This window comes from Lipotes vexillifer, unplaced genomic scaffold (genome assembly GCF_000442215.2).
Source record: "Lipotes vexillifer unplaced genomic scaffold, Lipotes_vexillifer_v1.1 scaffold761, whole genome shotgun sequence".
Classification (NCBI taxonomy): Eukaryota; Metazoa; Chordata; class Mammalia; order Artiodactyla; family Lipotidae; genus Lipotes; species Lipotes vexillifer.
The window spans coordinates 821,850-844,909 of NW_006796275.1; the positions used below are offsets into that span (position 1 = coordinate 821,850).

A 23,060-nucleotide genomic window follows, 5' to 3' on the forward strand; every position below is an offset into this window, starting at 1 on the left:
AATATCTTCGTATATTTGGCAATCTCAACAAGTGAAGCTTTTTAAAAGTAATCAAGAAAATACACATCAAACTCTTTATACCCAGTAATCACAGCCTGTAAGGAAGAAAACAAGAAAAGAATACAAGAAGGACACCAATTCAAACATTGAACCCCAATGTTCTTGGAATGGAAGAATCAACATTGTGAAAATGACTATACTACCTAAAGCAATCTACAGATTCAATGCATCCCTATCAAACTACCATTGGCATTTTTCACAGAGCTAGAACAAAAAATTTCACAATTTGTATGGAAACACAAGAAATAGTCAAAGCAATCTTGAGAAAGAAAAACGGAGCTGGAGGAATCAGGCTCCCTGACTTCAGACTATACTACAAAGCTACAGTAATCAAGACAGTATGGTACTGGCACAAAAACAGAAATATAGATCAATGAAACAGGATAGAAAGCCCAGAGACAAACCCATGCAAATATGGTTACTTTATCTTAGATAAAGGAGGCAAGAGTATACAATGGAGAAAAGACAGCTTCTTCAGTAAGTGGTGCTGGGAAAACTGGACAGCTATATGTAAAACAATGAAATTAGAACACTCCCTAACACCATAAACAAAAATAAACTCAAAATGGATTAAAGACCTAAATGTAAGGCCAGACACTATAAAACTCTTAGAGGAAAACATAGGCAGAACACTCTATGACATAAATCACAGCAAGATCCTTTTGGACCCACCTCCTAGAGAAATGGAAATAAAAACAAAAATAAACAAATGGGACCTAATGAAACTTAAAAGCTTTTGAACAGCAAAGGAAAGTATAAACAAGATGAAGAGACAACCCTCAGAATAGGAGAAAATATTTGCAAATGAAGCAACTGATGAAGGATTAATCTCCAAAATTTACAAGCAGTTCAATACCAAGAAAACAAACAACCCAATCCAAAAATGGGCAGAAGACCTGAATAGACATTTCTCCAAAGAAGAAAGACATATTGCCAACAAACACATGAAAGAATGCTCAACATCACTAATCATTAGAGAAATGCAAATCAAAACTACAATGAGGTATCACCTCACAGCGGTCAGAATGGCCATCATGAAAATATCTACAAACAGTAAATGCTGGAGAGGGTGTGGTGAAAAGGGGACCCTCTTTCACTGTTGGTGGGAATGTAAATTGATACAGCCACTATGGAGAACAGTATGGAAGTTCCTTAAAAAACCAAAAATAGAACTACCATACAACCCAGCAATCCCATTACTGGGCATATACCCTGAGAAAAATCATAATTCAAAAAGATTCACGTACCACAATGGTCATTGCAGCTCTATTTACAATAGCCAGGACATGGAAGCAACCTAAGTGTCTGTCGACAGATGAATGGATAAAGAAGATGTGGTACATATATACAATGGAATATTACTCAGCCATAAAAAGAAACAAAATTGATTTATTTGTAATGAGGTGGATGGGCCTAGAGTCTGTCATACAGAGTGAAGTAAGTCAGAAAGAGAAAAACAAATACCGTATCCTAACGCATATATATGGAATTAAAAAAAGTGGTTTTGAAGAACCTAGGGGCAGGACAGGAATAAAGACACAGATGTAGAGAATGGACCTGAGGACACGGGGAGGGGGAAGGGTAAGCTGGGCCTAAGTGAGAGAGTGGCATGGACTAATATATATGACCAAATGTAAAATAGATAGCTAGTGGGAAGCAACTGCATAGCACAGAGAGATCAGCTCCATGCTTTGTGACCACCGGGTGGGATAAGGGGGGTGGGAGGGAGATGCAAGAGGGAGGAGATATGAGGATATATGTATATGTATAGCTGATTCACTTTGTTATAAAGCAGAAACTAACATACCGTTGTAAAGCAATTATACTCCAATAAAGATGTTTAAAAAAAAAAAAGAAAGAAAAGAAAAATAAATATTAAAAACAATAAATAAAAAAACCCTCAAAAAAAAAAAAATTGAACACTAGTGCCTTTTGGCAAGGAAGCAGGAGCATCTTCCTTGGGGCTCTGGTCTTCTGTTCCCTTTCATCATAATCTTTCTCAAAACTTTCCCTGATCAACTGCCCCTTTATCTGACCTTTCTGCAATATTAAATTCCTGTCATGACCCAGACCCCAAACACACCAGAACAGAACCTGAAAAGTTAGTCATTCTCTGACTGTAGTATTTATTTTATGTCAATTCCCACTATTATAATTTTCAGCACTTTGTAAATATTCTAAGCACATTTACTATATAACTTTTTTTAAATCATCGTTTTGACTTTCTCAGATTTGTGTGCCCTTCAGAATATATCTCTAATTTCCTAAAGCAACTAGTCAAAATAATTTTTGGCTAATTAACATTTATCCTTAAAACAATACCCAAGTACTATATCAGTCTGGAATTAAAATGGTTCCTGGTAAATGAGCAAAATAATCACTAAGATACCTCCTATAACTTTGAGTAGTTCACTATCTAAATAAAGGAAGAAGCAGAAATATCATATGCATAATATGTATACATACATATTCAAAATGAAGTATAATATGTGATAAATCCAAAAGTACAATATTTATGAATTCTTCCAATACGTGTTTGTTGAATACCTAAACAGATAGACGTGATTCTGTGTATTGGACATCACAATGAAAAAACACAAAATCCATGCTCTCATGAATTTTACATTCTATTTGAGGGAGACAGAAAATAATCATAGTAAACAAGTAAGTCATATAACATGTTAAAACTGTGGTAGTGTTAGGGAGAAAACAAATGCAGTGTAAGAGCAACGGGTCAGTCTAGGGAAATTCTGCTAAGTAAGGTGGACAGTGTGGACCGTAATTAAAACAGCATTTTATAAAGAAATAAGGACATGGCTGGAGATAGAAGGAATGGTCAGTATAAACACATGAAGTCAGAGGGGAACAGCAAAGGGTGAGAAGCTGGAGCAGAGTAAATGGGAGAAGAGGTCAAAGGGTTCTGGACAGGCCTTCAGGATATTATAAGGAGTTTGCCTTCTACTCTTGAGTAAAATGAGGCAGGAGTAGAGTTTAGAACCAGGGAGCAATCAAATGGGAAATTCGTTTTGAAAGTATTTCTTTGACCTCAGTGCTGATGGTAGAGTATAAGTGGGGCAAGGTGCAAGAGAAAGGCCAGTTAGAAAGTTAATTGCTCCTAACAATGGAGAAAACAGATGATGGTTTGAGTTCTCAACCACTGCGCCACCAGGGAAGCCTTCTGTGTATGTTGTAAAGATGAAATGAATCCAATTGCTTGCATGGGGGATTTGCTAGAAATAGTATGGTCACAACAGTTAAAAAGTCTTGGTGTTGGGCTTCCCTGGTGGCGCAGTGGTTGAGAATCTGCCTGCTGACGCAGGGGATACGGGTTTGTGACTCGGTCCGGGAGGATCCCACATGCCGCGAAGCGGCTGGGCCTGTGAGCCATGGCCGCTGAGCCTGTGCGTCTGGAGCCTGTGCTCCGCAACGGGAGAGGCCACAACAGGGAGAGGCTTGTGTACCACACACACACACACACACAAAAACATAAAAAAAGGATGGCAGAATAATTTCTTTTCACTGTACTTTAAAAAGTTAGTACAGGTTAGGTATTTTGTTACAAATTCTGAGAGTTTTGGTAATTATTTTGCCTTTCCCCTCCCCCCATTGTCACTAATAGACTAATTACGTACATATATATAAATTATATATGATTTCCTATTACATCTCTAGGATCTAGAATATTCTTTGATTTTTATAATAACTGCTCAAAATAATTGATAAATGAATACATGGATGCATAAATGAAAAGTCCATGGTTGTATGATAAAATCAACATGTTACTGAGTGACATTTTTCCCCACTCCACATATAAAAGAAATTGTGGACATAGAATAATCTATATATTGGGCCTGTTTTTGGGAGAGTATAATGTAAGGGAAACTTACAGTCTGAGCAGGTCCTTATAGGTGTATTTTTAATTTCAGGATCTCCAAAAAATTAATTATATAACATATCACCTTCATTATCAAAAAATATTAGGATATCTGATACCAAGGACTGTTTCAGTACTCTGAAAAATGATTTCTGTACAATATAGATTTTATATTGCCAAAGAAGCCTACTAATCAATCTCCTTAAAGAGAATTTTTGGAAACCTGATTTGAATAATGCAAAAGCTCACTGATTCTTTAAATATATAAAAATTGGATGACAAAATAAATGATAGAGCAAGTTAATGTCAGTCTAAAATTATCTGTATGAGGATAATTAAAAATATTTAAATAAGAATTCCAATTACCGACATCTAATATTAATAAAAATAACTAATGCTGGAAATTTTTTAACTAATTTTTACTCAAATGAATATTATAGTTTTTTTTTGTTGTTTGTTTGTTTTTTGCGGTACGCGCGCCTCTCCCTGTTGTGGCCTCTCTCGTTGTGGAGCACAGGCTCCGGACGCGCAGGCTCAGCGGCCATGGCTCACAGGCCCAGCCGCTCGGCGGCATGTGCGATCTTCCTGGACCGGGGCATGAGCCCGTGTCTCCTGAATTGGCAGGCGGATTCCCAACCACTGCGCCACCAGGGAAGCCCCAATATTATAGTTTGAATCATAACTAATGTGAAATGCTCGTGAGATATACCTTCTTTTATCTTTTCCGTTTGTTGATGATTTTATTTGAATAAATAAACCTTCTAGCATACTGAGGGTTTTCTCAACATTTTGGGTGGGTGCATGGGTTCTTGGAATATAGGAAGTTGACCAAGTTAGGTTTTACTGTGGTCTGATGTGTCAGCCTTGTAACGTGACTGTAATTTTAATTAGACCACATGGGTTGTTTTCCTTTCGTGACTAGATTACTATGCAAACTTAAATGTCTGTGGTCAGAGGGATATGTGTCTTGCAGCCTGGAAGCTGGGGAACAAAAAGCATTCAAGAAGATTGAAACAATTAATTCTGCATTAAGGATATGTCAATATTGCCCTCTGACTCACTCCAAAAGCATACCATTTTCACTAATTGGAAAGCACACAAATCTTTGGTATTGTTTACGATAAACTCAGCAGGGAATGTGACTTCCTAGTGTAGGCCCAACAAAGTGCTCCATTTATGAATAAATCATGTTTGGATCTTGAGAAAAGAGGCATCAGTTAGTGGCAGTTGGCTTCCCTGAATCTCAGGAACTCTGGATAATTAACTGCCAGTACTTTTTTATTCCTTTCTATTGAATCATTCATTGACAGAAAAACAGACTTTGTTACCAATATGTAATATGTAATGCATTTTGGGAAACTTTACATAATTCCATTGCTGTATCTTAATGGAATATTCAGCATTATTACTGTCATTACTAGGCATTTCAAAGTCACCGTGGGAGGTAAGCATATTTTCCATTAAAAGATTATTTCAGTATGAAATCTGTCTGAACTACTATTGCCCATAAACCTGAATAGCACAAATGCCATACAAAAAAAAAAAAGAAAACGTTTTATTCTTTCAGATATTATTTTAGTGAATAAAGACAAAATGAAATTACTGCATTGCTGGTGTTTGGGGATATTTAACATAAGGCTGGTCATGTTTTACATTTGCTTATATGGTAAATTTTTAGGTGATCTGTAAATGACTATAACTCTTAATGTGAAGAGCTTTTCACGTATCATAGCATAGCAAGACTCACTGGAAAAATAATTCTTCCCTAAATCATATTAATTTGGTTAGAGCTCTCAATAGTAATGATAATGATTTTGTGTTCTTACCTGTATTAAGTGGAATTTTGTACCAAGATATTTAATCTGTGGAGAAACTTTTTCTCCCTAGGGAAAAAAAAAGCTAGAGACAAGGTAGTTGTAAAAACTGGTTTATTTTTTTAAAAAATAAATACAAAAATATAAATATAAAACATTAGCAGATAGAATTTGATGAAATGAAATTGCACAAACGTTTGTATACCAGGTTGCATATCACACCTACTAACACCACATGTACATTTTTTTTTTTTTAATTTAACATACAGAACAGGATATACCTTACAATTTTTCTTCACCTTTAAGAAACGGAAGCGGCTTGTTTGTGAGGCTGCTTAAGGGAGAACTATCCTGTTCATGTTTCTGAAATTATCTTTTATTTCCTAAGAAGGACAACACTGAATTTCCATAGCTTTGGCTCTTGGAAGTGATTAAATAAAATGTCGTATATATTCCATAAGACATCCTACAGGGAAGAATTAATGTAATTAATGAACAAATTAAAAAGGAAATGGGGAAAAAAAATTGTGCTGAGTGGCAGGAAAATTTTCCTGAATATCAAATATTGTGAAGTGGAGACGGTGTCGGTAAAGTTACTTCCTCTTGCTTGAGCAGAACATATATCCTAGGTTAAGAGTCTTTGTCACTTTCCCCGCCACCGTACATTTCCGCCAGCTTATTAAACCGAGGCCCCCATTCTCGGAGGTAATCGTAGTTTTGGTCTCCGTCAGTGGTACCTGATTCTAAAGAACTCAGAGATTCCGCGATGGAATCGTTTCCTTCGTAGGCATACGTTGCAAGTGAGTCGTAGGGCGGTGCGGTGGGATCCAGATCGTGCTCTTTTAGCCTTTCATTAATGAAATCCCGGACATCCGTGTTATCCGGAGCTGTCGGAGTCCTCCGTGGGATAAATAAAGTTTCCGGAATAATATCTCGCCGCAGCTTTTTTTCCTCAATAGCTGCAGGATTCCTCAGGGTGCCGATATCAAAGGCCTGGGTGTCCTCCTCTCCGCCACCTTCATCGTTATAGCTCACAATGTTGTCTCTGATATCTTCTTTAGATAAGATCAGAGGCTCTTTTTTCCGCTGTCTTTTCAGAGCTGCAAACAGTACTACTATAACTTGAAAAAAGAAAAAAAGATGCATTAGAGGTCCATCTGAAACACATATTAATAAATAACGAGTGGAAGTACTATAAACGAGTTTGTTATTTAGGTTTTCTGGAACTGGTTAGAATTTAGGGTTAATTTTGTATTTCCATATTTTTTTTTTTTTTTGCAGGGCTTGTGGGGAGGGGGAGGCATGAGAGGAGAGGGGAGTGTTGAAGGATTTAGCCAGGACGGTTAGAGTTTAAGAACAGTGTTTCTAATTTACTTTTAAAGCAATGTGAAAGGTTTTTTCAAAAACAGTGACTTATCTATTTTTCTAAGAACTGTTTAAAGATAGTTCCTGATTGTACAGACATTATTTATACTTTGCATTAAATAGTGACATAAGATGTTGTTTAAAAAATAGACACAAATCAAATTCAGCTTCAAATAAAACAATGAAGAAGGGCAAAAATACGCCCATAGTTTTACATCCTTATGCAATATTAAAAAGGCAGCTTTCTTCACAAGATATGGAGTATCCATATCTGTTAAAATAGCTTTGCGGATGGACTTACATATTTTTTTCTCTAACAATGTTACTAGAAGGCCTTAATTACTGGGAAAAAAAGATCACATTATTTAGACATTATTAGTTTAGAAATTTATGAGGTTTTCCATGGAAATATATATCACTCCTGAGATCAAAAAAAAAAAATTGCTGGATCACATGACGGCAAAGAGTAAATTCAAATTACTACACTGAATTAACTACAAAAATTATGTATGAATTTCAGCTATATGTATGTTAATGAGTATAGATCTACAAGTAGAAATGTGTATCATTCAGACAGGACATTTCCCTACTTCCATGGGAAGGTATCAGTAATAATAATAATATACTTATTATTTTAGTAATCATAATAATAGTAATAGCATAAAAGATAGGAGAAAGCTAAAATCATTTTCCCTCTGGGTGTATTAGTTTCCCACCCTCATTCTTTATCCCCAAACATTTTGGTCATAATCCTTTAAAAATGATGATTTAGAGAAACAGATGTGAATTCAGTTGGATGAGGAAAGGAAAGGAAAATATCTTACCAGGTATATGTATAAAGAAATATCTATATTTATTTAGCCTCATTAGAACAAACATTTAAAGGATATGGGATTTATTACTGGTCTTGACTGAATGTGTCCACTAAAAATTCATATGCTAAAGCCTAAATAAGTTCCCAATGTGATGGTGTGTGGAAGTGGAGTCTTGGGGAAGTAATTAGGTCATGGAGGTGGAACCCTCATGAATGGGATTAATGCTCTCTTGACATAACACAGGAGAGAGGATTGCTTTCTGCCCCTTGAGGATACAAGAGAAGACAGCCGTCTGTGAAATAGGAAGTATGCCCTCGCGAAACATGAAATCCACCAGTGCCTTGATCTTGGACTTCCCTGTCTCCAGACTGTGAGAAATAAATTTCTGTGGTTTAAGCTACCAGTCTATGATATTTTGTTACAGCAGCCTGAATGAAGGCAATTATTTTATTATGTAAAGTGGTATTAAGTTATGTTTTCTGTTTTATTAACTCAGAACAGTAAGACTTCTTGCCCTCAAGCTTGTGTGAGAGGGCAGACAAGGGACTTTTTTTTTTTTCGGTACGCGGGCCTCTCACTATTGTGGCCTCTCCCATTGCGGGGCACAGGCTCCGGACGCGCAGGCTCAGCGGCCATGGCTCACGGGCCTAGCCGCTCCACGTCACATGGGATCTTCCCGGGCCGGAGCACGAACCTGTGTCCCCTGCATCGGCAGGCGGATTCTCAACCACTGCGCCACCAGGGAAGCCCGGGACTTTTATTAATGCAACAAAAAAGAAAGTTTTAATCCATTGACAACTGTTCTTGACTTTCAAACTGATTAAAAAATAAATAGGCCACCACGGAGAGAAAGAAAATGTTTATTCTTCAAGTTTTTGAGAAAATGTGCCCTTTTCTTTTGGCTAAATTCATGATTTGTGCACACACATAAACTTGTGATGTAACGATTTTAAACCGCAGATTGCTTATGATCAGCTAAATGATCTTAGCCAGTAAAAAATGTGCTAATAATGATAATGAAACTTACTAAGATTGGCTTCAAAATCCCAGTTCATTTCACTGCTTCTTAAAATATCAGATACAGTGTTTTTTTATTAGAATCACAAGAATACTCCCAATAGTTTTAAGATAATGCAACTAGAGAGTAAACAATCTGATTTTTAACTCAAAAGCAGTTAAAAAGCAATTTTTTCTGGGTTATAAAATCAAGTATTGTTTTAGGGACAAGTGAAGGAGGTAAAGGGCTATGTTAACATTATATAAGTGAAGAGGTAAGATAGTGAGGCCATTGTCCAGCTGTAATAAGAACCAAAACCAGTGGAAATACTTTAGATTTACTGAAAAACTACGTATAAAGACTGACGGCAAGGTGCCTTGCCTTAGCTCAGCCACTCAGAAATTGTGTAAACTTGGAAAACGTTTAGAACATCTCTAACTTTCAGTTTCATTATTTAAAAAGGGAAGGTAATGACTCTATCTGATCAGATAAAATATTTTAATACAAACAACATTCCACTGTTAATTGATGTCTGTCTGAAATTTGGGGGTTAGTTTTAGGGGAAGTATTTTAATAGTAACATTTCCATTTACAAACACAGTGAAGCAAGCCATCTAGGAAATAATCACGGTTTCTTACCCAGCAGAATAATGATGCAGAGGAGAATGGCGACCAAGGCCCCTGTGCTGAGGCCGGCGGGAAGGAGCAGGGCCTCAGCGCTGCAGGACTGCATGTTGCCTTGGCTGTCACATGCGCACACCCTGATGGTGAGTGTGCCAGTGCTGCTCTGAATAGGGTAATCGTTGTCCGATATCACCACAGGCAAGAGATAGGTGCTTATTTCATGTCTACTGAAGCCATTTTTTCTGGTTAAAATTCTGGCAGTATTATCTAAAATAAATGTTAACATATTACAAATGGCTTTGGGGGCAATACATTTGTCTCATCCTGATCACCGTGGTTTGACACAAAAATAAAGAGTTGTTTGTGTAAAATACAAAATTGATATCAATTTCCCTATCAAATATATACAAGGCAATTCAAATATAGATAAGATAAATAAGACAGTTTGAAGAATCTAATACCATTATTACTTATTAGAGTTTTAACTAATTTTCAGATGTTTTCAAAATGGTGAATTTTTATAAGTGAATCATTTATCAGGACTATAGAGATGGTAGCATATTGTTTATCAGAGTTTTCGAAAAACATAAATATTATGCATACCAAAGAAAAACTTATAGCAAATGTTTTTTATTTACAAATGTATGTGTGTTCACATACACAAAACACACATTAATACAATATTCATGAAGAAAAATATGATTGGGTAAATTTTAACTATAGTTGTACTTTTAAAATCAATTAAGCATTCAAAAACCTTCAAGAGTCCCGATGTATGAAGAACAGTCAGCAAGTTACTTAATATTTTTGAACTTTGATTTCCACCCATTAAAATGAATACAGTGTGTAACTCAAAGTATTGGTGGAAGACACTAATGTGGAGTGCCTAACCGACACACAGAAAGAAGTAGGGACTTAATCAAGGCTAGCATCCTACTACCTAGTATATTGCTACCGATATTTCCTTTATCCAATAACTCACCCAGTATCCATAAATGCGGGTTGTGCATTATATCTATATAATAATACTGAAAAATAAAATCAATATATACTTGGATGATAACTTCCTATTCTGTTTGTCCAGTGTGCTGGGTCTTGTTTCACCAATCCCATAAGGCTGCTTAAAATGCCAACGTAGGGAAGGGAGTGAGTTAGGCAATTGCTAAATCAAACCAACAGGATAGCAAAATTTAAAAAAAAGAAAAGAAAGTGACAACCTTTTTGCAGGTATAGTGCTTGAACATAAAGTAATCATTTCCTAAATTTTAGCAAGAAGTCAAATCTTAGTATATCAGTTAACTACCGCATAACCTAGGAAAGTAAATTAGCAAAATAGAAGATGTGCATAGGCAAATTTAAAAAATAAAATGTAATCCTGATAATTTTGCAATTCTGACTTTTCTTCCAAGAAGTATTAGGATACAATTCTTCCTTTCTCAAACCTACACTAAAACAAACATTTACATGCATATGGGTATTTTCAGAATCTTCTTGCCTTACTTTTAACTTTTCAAAAATTTCTAAATCTTAATTTTGCCTGCAATAGCTTTGATACATTGAAGGGCCAAAAGAAGTTTTACTGTAAAATAACAATTCTGTTTGAATCATTTTATTAAATATTCAGAAAGTCATCATATAATAATGCTTTTGACCTGTAAGTTAGTGAAAAGTGAGGCATTTTTAATAATGTGATACCAACTGTGGTATCACAAAAGCAGGAAATGTATTTTAAGAAAGATGTAGAATTAAATATTTTTAAGATGAACATATAGACAAATGCAATGATATTTTCTCAAGAAGGTCAACTTTAAGGTGATGTCTATGTCAATGGAATTTCTTTCAAAATTCACCCAATAACAGAAAATAGTGAATTTATGGAAGATTAGATCAAATATTCCATCAGACTTTACTGGTATTCTATTTAGTGTATGTTCAGGTTTGTAGTCACATGGCTTCAGTCTTTGCTTTAAGTAACTTATGTAGGATCAGGAACTCTACCCAGTATAGGAAATTGCTACTATTTATCAAAAATTAATTAAGATCAGCCTTGAGTTGTTTCCCCAGTAACTGCAAAGTGCTGTGATAAGATAGTACTATTTCAAGTCTCTATAACTTTTTAAAATTGAGAGGTGGCTTGTTGAGATCCGGGGCTCAGTTTAACAAGAACATAAAACAAACTAAAATACAATTAGAAAGTGGTACAATACAATACAATATTGTCAGCTCAGTACTAAGAATGTCCTGTCTAAATTCTATGCTTAGGTTACCAGATTCAGCAAATTAAAATGATGGGTCCTTTTCTGATATTCAGATATTACATCTGATATTGGCCATTTTGTATTTTATTTGCCAATTCTACATTAATATTTCCAATCACAATTATTTTAGGTGTCCAGAGGGACAGAAATGATAGACATTTCAGAAGCTCAGATTTAGTAAACAGATGTTACCAACCGATGCCTCCCTTCAGCTGATTTGTGCAAAGATTTTACTATATCAAATATCTCAAGTAGTAGTTGCTCAGTGTAAAACTATCCATTATCTTAAACTGCTTTCTGACATTCTGAAAGCCACCTAGATATGCTGTAGCAACCTGGCTCTGCCAGTGTACATACACAGGAAGGTATTGTAAATATGCCAATGTAGTTATTAGATTTATTTTAAGAATAATTACATCTATAGTAGCTCTAAAACAAGTATGCCTTTTTACCAAAAACTACCTTATATAATTAGTTGTAACATAAATTTGTTGAAGACAGAAAACTCTGATTACATACTTTTGTTTAGCCTAGAATAATTACCATACATATTTTCCAAAGAATAAAGCTGTTTGACTTTTTGAAAATAGTGACCCATTTTTGTATTTTTCCTCAAAAATATGTTTCTGCTTTTTTTGAGAATGCAAGAAATATGTTTAGTATTTTTGATCACAGAGACATTATAAGATTCATATGTTACACAGAAGAATAGTGCATCTTGCCATTGAAACTGTTTTTGCACCCAATCCCCTCATAGGCTAATGTGGCTACTTTTAGTTTTTCTTTGTCTCTTCTATGCCTTTTTGGCTTTGGTGAATCTGCTGCTGCTAAATCTCACTGAAGTTTACACAAGAGTCTCACTGAGCCATTCATTTCTCTGTGTGTCCTACTATTTTGTTATAGGAACTGATTATTCCGGCCTTTCTAATGTTTGCAAGATTCAGTCTTTGCATTAGAACCCATATAGAGTCTTCTTTCACATATTTTATAATCTTAAAATTCAAGAAAGTAAACACTGTTAAGTAAGAAATTACCATAATAGCGCATTAAAAGTATAATGAAACCAAAATTTTGTAACACAGATCTGTAAATGAATATATCATGCATATGGTAATTGTTACCTCGGGGAAAATTTCTTGTTAATGTCACCTTAAATCATAATGAACACGTTCTAAAATTTACCTTCATTGTCTTGTACTGTGAAGTTTGGATTGACAGCTGCTAAACTGAAGAAAAATTTTTGTCCACCTAAAGGATCATCTTTGTCTACTGCACTTATAGTCTGTATTAGCTGCAGAAGAGAGAAAAATGTATATTTATCAAACTTCCATGGGTAGAATCTGCTTTATAATACGTAATTTTTTAATATCCAATTTTGTCTAACTTTTTTTTAAGGACAATTGATTTTCTTCCTTGTGCATGTACCTTTGTTTGAGTTATTCCATCTTTTTATTATTACTCAGATTTAAACAAAGTCTCTCTCTCTCTCTCCCACTAGTAATTAATTTAATACTAAATTCATTAAATTTAATTATAATTAAAATAATAAATAGTAACATTGTATTCTTTACAGTTTTATAAGATATAGCATTTGAAATAAGTAGGTATTTCATGTATATTTAAACATTTATCTAGAAGATAAATGTATCTAATGTAGGAAAGTTTAGAAAATTATTGTGATTAGGGCTTTCCTCTTCATTAAAAGTAAAGTGAAAACTATTCAAAGAATGTAGAGATTTTATAGACAATTACATATAACTTTATAGAGGAAAGACGAACATTACAGTATTAACTACTTTAACAGTAACTGTTCCCTTCATTTCACTGTCAACAGAATGATATATTTTTAAATTCAACATATACATATAATATTATAGGGATAGGTTATTTTAAAAAGGTCAACTCTGATTTATTTTAGGGTAAGGGAATATAAGAAGCTATCTAGTAACTAAGAAAATTTAACACCTTATACTATAAACAGATGACTGCTTTGAACATATTATACAATTAATTAATATTATACAAATATATATGTAACAGATAGCTATGTATTTTTTGCATATATATCCATTTTGTCCTTAACTTATTTATACAATACCATTTTATGTAGTTTTGCATATTTTAATTTTGCAAGAAGGTTTCAGAAGTTGTTAAATATGTGTTTCAATGCCTAGATAAATGGTCAAATTTATGTTTAACTGAAAGGAATATACTTTTTACTGCATTAACTCAATTTAATATTGTCTGGATATTTGATGTAAATATTTGTTACTGATGTTTTATTAATTTAGAAAGGATTTTTAAGTTTAAAACTATGTAAAATAATTAGAAAAAATTAGGGAAATATTTTAAGTATTCCATATTAAATGATTTTTCTTTTAAAGTGTTCTATAAAAATTTAAATGTGGGGCTTCCCTGGTGGCGCAGTGTTTGAGAGTCCACCTGCCGATGCAGGGTACGTGGGTTCTTGCCCCGGTCCGGGAAGATTCCACATGCCGCGGAGCGGCTGGGGCCGGGAGCCAAGGGCGCCGAGCTTGCGCATCCGGCAAAATTAAAATGTGGTAAAGTTGCGGTATTCCCTAATAATTTATTTCAAAATGATACAAGAAATATAATTGGACCAGACAAAGATAAATGTTTATCGTCTAGAAATAACTAGCAAAACAATCATTTAAAACTTTAAATAATTTAAAACATATATTTAAAATTCTAACATTATGAAATTTAAGTGGTTATTTAAGATTAAATATAAGCAAGAGTTTATGGCTAATGGCTTATCCAGTCAATCAAAAACCAAAAGGTGGTATATATATAAAGGAATTCAAGAGAAAAATGTTAAAATAATTTTAACTAATACCCTTTAAGATGTATCTATTCAGTTACAAATATATTTCTTGACTGACTCCTTTGTGGAGCAGTCTAAAAGATTTTATTTTCAAATAGTGATTTATAGAAATAAGTTGAAGAGGAAAAAAATGGCATAAATGAAATAACATATCAAGAAAGATAGTAGACTAATAGAAATTCTTATGTTTATATATATCAATATTAATATATTAACTCTCACATACAGATGCATAAAAATTATAGAAATGTAAAAGTAGAGCTAATGGACTTTTAAAATAAAAACTACAATGTCTCATAATAAATTTACATTTGCAACTGTGATTACAAATTACAATTCCAGTTCATTTTTATGGACAAAATAACACAGTTCAGAGAATGAAATGGCCACATCTTTACATATAACTATAAGAAATTATAAAGGTTTACATAAAAATTCTCAATTGAGATGTATTATTTTAATAAAAGACAGTAGAACTGTATATGGTAGCAATACTTCAGCGATTTGCTAATGTATCTTCATTAAATGTTATAAAGGGAATAAGTAAAACTCATTTAACAATGCAGACAAAATAGAATGACATGCTGCAAATCAATATCGTATCACAACATTCTTTTATGACCAGAGTTCTCTCTGCAGATGGATACACTTACTTCCTTTACAAGATAGATTTTTTTTTCCTTTGAGATATAACTTGGCTTCTAGCATCCAACTTCCCCATATTCAGCATTTACCTTTTAATACAGTCTTCCTTTGCATTTCCAGTCATACATTAAAAAGTCACATTTTATTTCGGTATTTGTACCATAAAGAGTTGCAATAGAAATCAGAAGATGGCAACAAGAAGGAGGTAAAACTGTTTCTCCTGTCTCTCCCTATAAGACCTCACTATTTTATTTCGACTAGAGACAAATTCATTTTGACCCACTGCCAATAAAAGAAGTTGCCACAGTTAGGAAAAAAAAAAAAGGTGATGTCCAGTATCCATTTTGAGCATTTGAAAACTAGACACAGACAAGTCATTTATATTTTATCTCCTTAGCAATTATATAATTGGTTTGCATGTTCACTGAGGTATTCTAAAATAATCTTAAATGAACTTGAAGAGTGTTTCAGGGATCATAATATAATGAAGTGTGGGATGACAAATGGATTTTAAGATGTTTAGTTAGAAAACTGGTCACTGAGTTTTAACATTTTAGTTTTTTCGGTGAAAAGACTGGTAGTTTCCACTGATGTGAAAATTCCCTTTGCTCTGGTAAAAAAGCACCCTTTTTAGTTGTTAGGGAAGTAACTAAGCACTGTTCTATGGAAAATATGTAATAGGATTTTGGGGGTTGATAAGGGCCTGGAGCTTAGATACTATCAATGGGTAAATATAAGCAGCCTGTCTCCCTGGAGAGACTCCCTGGGAAATCTCTTGTGAGACTGAAATGCTATTGCCCTCTCATAGAAATTAAAAATTATTAAAATATATTTTATTGACTAAAGGAGTAAAGCCTGTGTGAGAGAAAAATAGAAGAACAGAGAAATAGCCAGTCCTCTCTTCTGCCCTTTCCCAAGGTCCCCGTACTCTGTCTGAGATGGAAAAGATGGGAGTCTAGTTGCCTAGTTCAAGCATAAGACAGGACTATTCATACTACATCACTTGTAAATTGCATCCCTTTCCCCGGGGGAAAATCTTCTACCCTTAGGCCAGAGAATAGGCAAGAAAGGTGGAGAGGGTGGCAATTAGCTTTATTTCTGTCTCATTGAGTCCACACACCAAATGAATCAGAATTAAGTTCTATGTTGTTCGAAGTGCTGCTCTTAAAGAGCACTTAATTCAGAGGAGTACTGGGTGGACTAAACTAGTCTATAAATAACTAAAGCACACTCAGAAGTTCCAAAAAGCTCCTACTTCCCCGGAAGGAGGGAAGACAGACCTAACAAATTAATTTCAAGAAAGCATCAGTGAAGAAGGACTTTATCAAATAACTATTTTGATTTTGCCTGCTAGGATGTCATAACCTAGAATTCCATCAGTGAGTATATTACCGTTCAGTTCAAGCAACAATTTTTCAGCACATGAGACCAAAATGACATCTAACACGAGTCTTATTAAAAATAACTACTATGGGAGACTTTTGCACATGCCGCCAATTAGACAAAAATTATTAATCATGTTCTTCTTGTCAAATTTGTCAAAATAGACTACTTTTTAAATTAAAATCAACTTTGATTTGATTATTTTCCCTCAATATACCAACTTGTTTTTAAAAGTTCAAAAAATATGAAATTACTGAGCCAGATATAGGTTAAAAGAAAAAAGGCATAAGAAAAATAAACAAACACAATCCCTTATTTTGTGTATTTTGAATACATTTGGGAATGAGTATTTATAATGACTCAAATGCTCTGAAAAGGTATCTCTTGAAAATCAGATAGAATAATCATAGAGCGAGCAATATATGCAGCAGTTGCAAAGTGGGTAATTCATCTCCTAGAGAAAAGCCTTCAACTCATATCATGCTGAGCCTGCCAAACAGAGGACTATTTGGAATTGTATTTTTAGGGCACACTGTTTCATTAAGAAGTAGGTTGGAAGCTGCTTAGTCCTTTAAATATTCCAAATTAAACATTTCCATAACACTTTCAAATAAAAAAATGAACCCAATTGCAGCAATTTTACCATTTCGAACAATAGACAGGCTATTGAATTCCTGTTAGAATCTTCTGAAGGAAGAATTTGAGTTATTTCACAATCTAATTTGCATAAAAATGTACCAATGATATCGATGTTTATAAAGAGCATCAAATGATGTCAAAACGCAATACAGTTTCGCGATGGCTTCTCTTTCTTTAATAAAACACATTTGATTCCCAATTATTATTTATAACATGCAGCTTCCTTCTGTGAAGATGGCATTCAAACCAATTAAGAGCATCTCTTTCAGCCATACAGGCTGGGGTTCTTCAAACAACAAAATGAGTCCACTGAGGAAAAGACTTAAAGAGTTATAAACAAATCTGGTATAGGAAGAATGTTTTAAAGGGCGAAAAAGAAGTCATTAAGCACTTTATGTGTTGCTACGATGATGAAATGCAAGTATAAGTCTTAAGAGTGAACTCTGCGGCCCTGCTTCAAAACCGTATTTGCATACATTGGAATATTGATGGAATGCTTTGATGATCCCAAGTATTTGTCTCTGTTTTCCCCAACTTTCATTTCCCATCTTGTGAGCTGTTACCAATATTTATCTAATGGCACAGCAGGATTTATTTTTCCTTTTGTTCGTTTATTTTTGTTTTTGAAAGTTTAAGAAGTTATTTCTTCTTACACTTTAACTTTTGTGGCTACAGTAAAATCTCCTATCTACATTAGAACTTTACGAAGGACATATGAAATGTGTTACCCTATTATTTAAAACATTTTTAACCCTAAAAACGTCAGCCTTTGGTTTTGTTTTTTGTTTGCTTTTAATCATACTACTGGGACTTTATATGAGTGATTTTATCTCTGTTTACTCATTCCTCTCAAGATTGGGAGAAGAAAATACTTAACGTCCCTGTTAAAATCTTCCTACACTTTAAAATTCTATGGGTGCTTACCTGTCCTGGTCTGGCATTTTCACATACAAAAGTGTCATAGAACACAGCAAATTGTGGGGCATTGTCATTAACATCCAAAATTCTCACAAAAACAGCCACCCGAGTCATCTCTTTGGGATTGTCTAGAAAAAGGAAAGGAAAAAATCTGTTTAGGAAGACACATTTGTACACCAGATTTAATTTATATAAGCCTCTTGTGGATATTAAGTGCTCACATACAAATAAGCATCACCTTCATTCTACTAACGTAATGAGCAAATGCGATAAAGAAAATTACTGCAGAGCCTAATTAAGTAGTCATGAATTCAGTTATTAATGGGCTCAAGAGTACTATTAATATTTTGAAAAATCTTTTTAAAAGCACAATCGAGTTCATATTATATTTGTGTCCTTATTCTCCAAATACACAAAATAAGAACAAATATTTATTAAATCTTTATTATATGTCATTATATTTCTTAATTTATACCATTTTATTTGGATGAAGAGTGGTTTTAAATAAATTAGTAACTTGCCCGAGGTCATCTACGTGGTAGTTGTTATATTACAACCTACCCTTCTGACTACTTTTGTCACTAAAATGTATTCCAACAGCTACTCTCATCCCTCCTTTTGGAAATTTTAATATATAGCTACTAATTTTACAAATTGGATGGAAATTTACAATAAAATACAAGATTTTAAATGTTTCATTAATACAATTGTTACTGGTACCATTTCAACAATCCAGGCTCAATTTTGTATAACAAAATTAGTACAATAGTAACATGTAGTGTAATAATCAGGATTTTGTTTTTTGGCTAAAATCAAGGGCATCAAATTTTTCACATAAAAATATGCATTTAAAAATATGTTTTGATTTGTAAATGTAATTTTAAAATATATCTTAGCCTTGGGTAACAACCACATATTAGTCATAATTGCATTATCTCCATCAGGAATTTTTCTAGGCACTTGCACTGATATCTGAGGTGTTTGGAGATCTTAAATTCAGGTTTATATTCATCAGCCTTTGTGATGTCAAAATCTCAGTCTCTGGATATAGTTCAACTTCTTTGTGAACTTCGGTAAAGTCAAGCTCAAGATCAATATAAAAGGAGAAAGGAGATAATTCGCTAAAAATAAACCAAAAAAAAAAAAATTAGATAAGCTGAGGGACACTAGCCATCTTACTAAATGCCCTCTACCAACTTTGGTTATGAATAATATGATTTACCCTTGTGAAATTTATCTGATTTTCTGATTTTATCTAAATAATTTTCAGATACAAGGGTTAAAAATTATTGTCAGGTACAAACAGGGAGTATATCACTACTCAAGAGAATTTATTTCTCCTCCCTTCTCTCCATGTAATTGTAATGTTACTAAAATAATTAAATCAGCATTTAAAAAAATAACATGTAAGAACTGATTACTTGGCAGGGGCATTTACAAGGCTGAGTAGTATGAAGCAAGGCAGACACTTCCATTTGAAGTGTATTTACCTTACTTTACTCTTTTCAAGGGAAACTTTAAAGTGCATCTCCTCTTTAACACTCTTGTTTAGTCTTCCTTCAGTCTTCTTAACCCACATGTATTCAGTTCTCAGGTTCTGATTTCATATGTGCTAATCTATTGCTGCATATTATTCACTTCTTAGTATGTCAGGTGGTTAGAGTTTAGATCCTGGAGTCAAACAGAGTTGACCTGATTCCCAGGTCTACCACTTATTCATTGTGTGACTTTGGCCAGTTTACACTCTGTCTCTAATGCCTCAGTTTACTCAAAATGAGTCAAAATAGAACTTCTGATCTTATAGTTATTTGAATAATTAGGTGAGCTAATGCATGAAAACTTCTTATCAAAGTATCAGTTTGTTGGTATACCCACAAAACCAATACATGTTGACTATTGTTATTAAGATCATCTTTATTATCATTGTCATATCTTCCTTTTTTGAAATTTATTTATCTATTATTTATTTTTGTCTGTGTTGCGTCTTTGTTGGTGCACGCAGGTTTTCTCTAGTTGCAGTGAGCAGGGGCTACTCTTCGTTGTGGTGTGTGGGTTTCTCATTGCGGTGGTTTGTCTTCGTTGCGTAGCATGGGCTCTAGGTGTGCAGGCTTCAGTAGTTGTGGCACGTGGGCTCAGTAGCTGTGGTTCACAGGCTCTAGAGCGCAGGCTCAGTAGTTGTGGTGCATGGGCTTAGTTGCTCCGAGGAATGTGGGATCTTCCTGGACCAGGGCTCAAACCTGTGTCCCCTGCATTGGCAGGGAGATTCTTAACCACTGCACCAACAGGGAAGTACCACTGTCATATCTTATTTCCTTACATTACTTAAAAGCTTAAGCTGGGCTTCCCTGGTGGTGCAGTGGTTGAGAGTCCGCCTGCTGATGCAGGGGACAAGGGTTCGTGCCCCGGTCTGGGAAGATCCCACATGCCACAGAGCAGCTAGGCCCGTGAGCCATGGCCACTGAGCCTGTGCGTCCGGAGCCTGTGCTCTGCAACGGGAGAGGCCACAACAGTGAGAGGCCCGCATACCGCAAAAAAAAAAAAAAAGCTTAAGCTATCTTTCTCCATGTAAAGCATGTACACAATAAAAATGTGTTAACTAGCTTTCCTGCAATTCATGTGGGTCTCAAGAGGAGTACATTTGGGAAAATGTGATGAGAGGAGAAAAAAAAGAGAAAAATGTTATTCTGCTATTTTCCTACCTCCCTCACTCCTAAACAACTTGCTAAAACCCAGAGGCATAGTGTTCACCTCCAAATGAATCCTCAACTACCCCAAGTTACTTGATGCTATGGGGAAGAGTGGGAAGGTATGATTCTTCTGTATTTTCTAGAATGTGCTCTTTAACCTACTTTTATAGTTAGTGGACATAAGCTAAATGTTTTCCTTCAATACAAAGTCTTGACATAAAAATAACTCTTTTGTTGGTAGCAACTCAGTTTCTAACTGTGCCACAGAAGCCAAGAAAGACAGAAAAGTTTCACATCTAAAAAACTGCATTGTCAGTCCCTTCCCTAACACAATATGGAGATTCTCCAGCCTCTTTACCCATAACTCAAGGCTCTTCAAATCAAAAGCCAAATCCACGGGGATAAACACGTTTTGTAAAGCATCAGGCCTGGAGTAACCTATTCAAAAAACAGTGCTTACACTAATCTTTTTACTGGCAGATGCGGCTGCTTAGGTATAAATAAAAATATAAAACCTTCCAAGGAAGCATCATACTGAATAGGAGTTGGCATATATTTACCACCTGAGACTCTTGGTCATCCAGCAAACTCTACTGTAGTGAGAATGTGTGAGCAACATGGGATCTTAAAATATATGTCCTAAGGTAAAACCACGCCACGTATTCACAGGCTTTTCCATACCTCCAGGAAGAAGAAAGTATAAATCGTTATCTAGAAATCCCAGGCTTTAGAAAGAGGTATCTTTTCTACCTACTTAGGGCAAGGATTTCTACTAATGAGGAAGCAGGTATAGAAAATGAAGTCCTTCAGTCATAAACTTTGCTCTACTGTTGTCAGAATATATTGCAATGCTTATAATTTAATTTTCAGATGTGGTTATAGGAACTCATTGGTTTGTACAACAAAGTGTTTTACAATCCCTGATTGTGACCTTAATTTTAGATTTTATATTCTCCACATGGGATTTAAAAATACTTTTTAAAGAAGAAAAACAGAAGTTATTCCATGGTATAGTGCATTAAATGATTACCTGGAGTAATATTTGCCATACGATGGGATACACTGATAAGAATGTAGAATTAAACTGTTAAAGAGGCAGAGCCTGGAAACATTGGTAAGAAGTACATTTCCAGGCCATTCTGCACTACTCTGGGCTTGGTGTATGGCACGCTTACCACAAACCCAGTGTTTAAAATCTCATGAAAACAATTCCTTACATGCTGTTTCCCTCTCACCCTCATTCCGTTTGATCATCGGAACAGTATGTTGGGCCCCTGACTGTGGCTTGGCAGGTAGACATTTCCAGCAGTTACTCCATAAATTGATTTTATTTTCGGGCAGAAAGTAGGTTTAATACTTAAAAAGAAGAACATAATTGACTTAGCTTTTTACAGAATTGTCATTTCTTCAACTAGCTTTAGAAGTTAAATTTCTCAAAGTATCTGAAATGGAAAATGCAATTCCTAGCTCATTAGGTTTGAATAAGGAGCTTGAATCGAGCAGAGAGCACAAACAATCATGATTCTGGAGTAATCAGACTGGATCCTGTCGGGCACATCTAAACACTGATACGGATACAGATAGAGAAATAAAACTCTCCTTGAGAAAAACTAAAAAATTCTTCAGTTCACCCTGAGAGATACAGTTATTTATATCTCATTATGGAAAAACTGGATTGTTTGGATGGTGGGGTTAATCTATATTTCAGAGGCAGATTTAAGAAAAAGTTAAATCTAGTACTTTCTCTTGAGGCATTAAGTTCATTGCTGATGGTCAGTCTAGCCCAGTTCCATCCTTCTGAGACTCTTTGTAATTCAGCCCCAATGCCCTGCTTTCCAAATCTTGGAATGATTACTTCGAATAACTTGACCTTGATATACGTTTGTGGATTCAGCTTAGTTTTTCAGATCTGAAACGTATAGGTTTCGGTTTTTTTTGTTTTTTGTTTTTTTACCATGATACAGTCCCTAATTTATGCTTCTTTTTAAAACAGAGTTGCTCTATTCCATGCACCTATCTTAATACAGGAATCAGAAACCATGAACATGTTTGTGTGTGTGGGCAGGGCTGGCTCATGGGCATGTATAACTGAGCAGGGCCTCACATTCAGAAGGGCCCCACCCACCCTTATTTTTT

General features: G+C 34.8%; 1 protein-coding gene across 1 annotated transcript in view; it reads right to left on the bottom strand.

Moving 5' to 3' along the window:
* Positions 1-6,378: 6,378 nt before the first annotated feature.
* Positions 6,379-23,060, bottom strand: part of CDH10 (cadherin 10) — a 118,223-nt gene continuing 101,541 nt past the window's right edge. The window contains exons 8-11 of the mRNA XM_007468408.1: positions 18,244-18,365; positions 12,990-13,098; positions 9,565-9,816; positions 6,379-6,869 (exon numbers count right to left, since the gene is read on the bottom strand). Of these exons, the coding sequence (XP_007468470.1) occupies positions 6,379-6,869; positions 9,565-9,816; positions 12,990-13,098; positions 18,244-18,365 (974 nt within the window). The remainder of the gene's footprint in view (positions 6,870-9,564; positions 9,817-12,989; positions 13,099-18,243; positions 18,366-23,060) is intronic.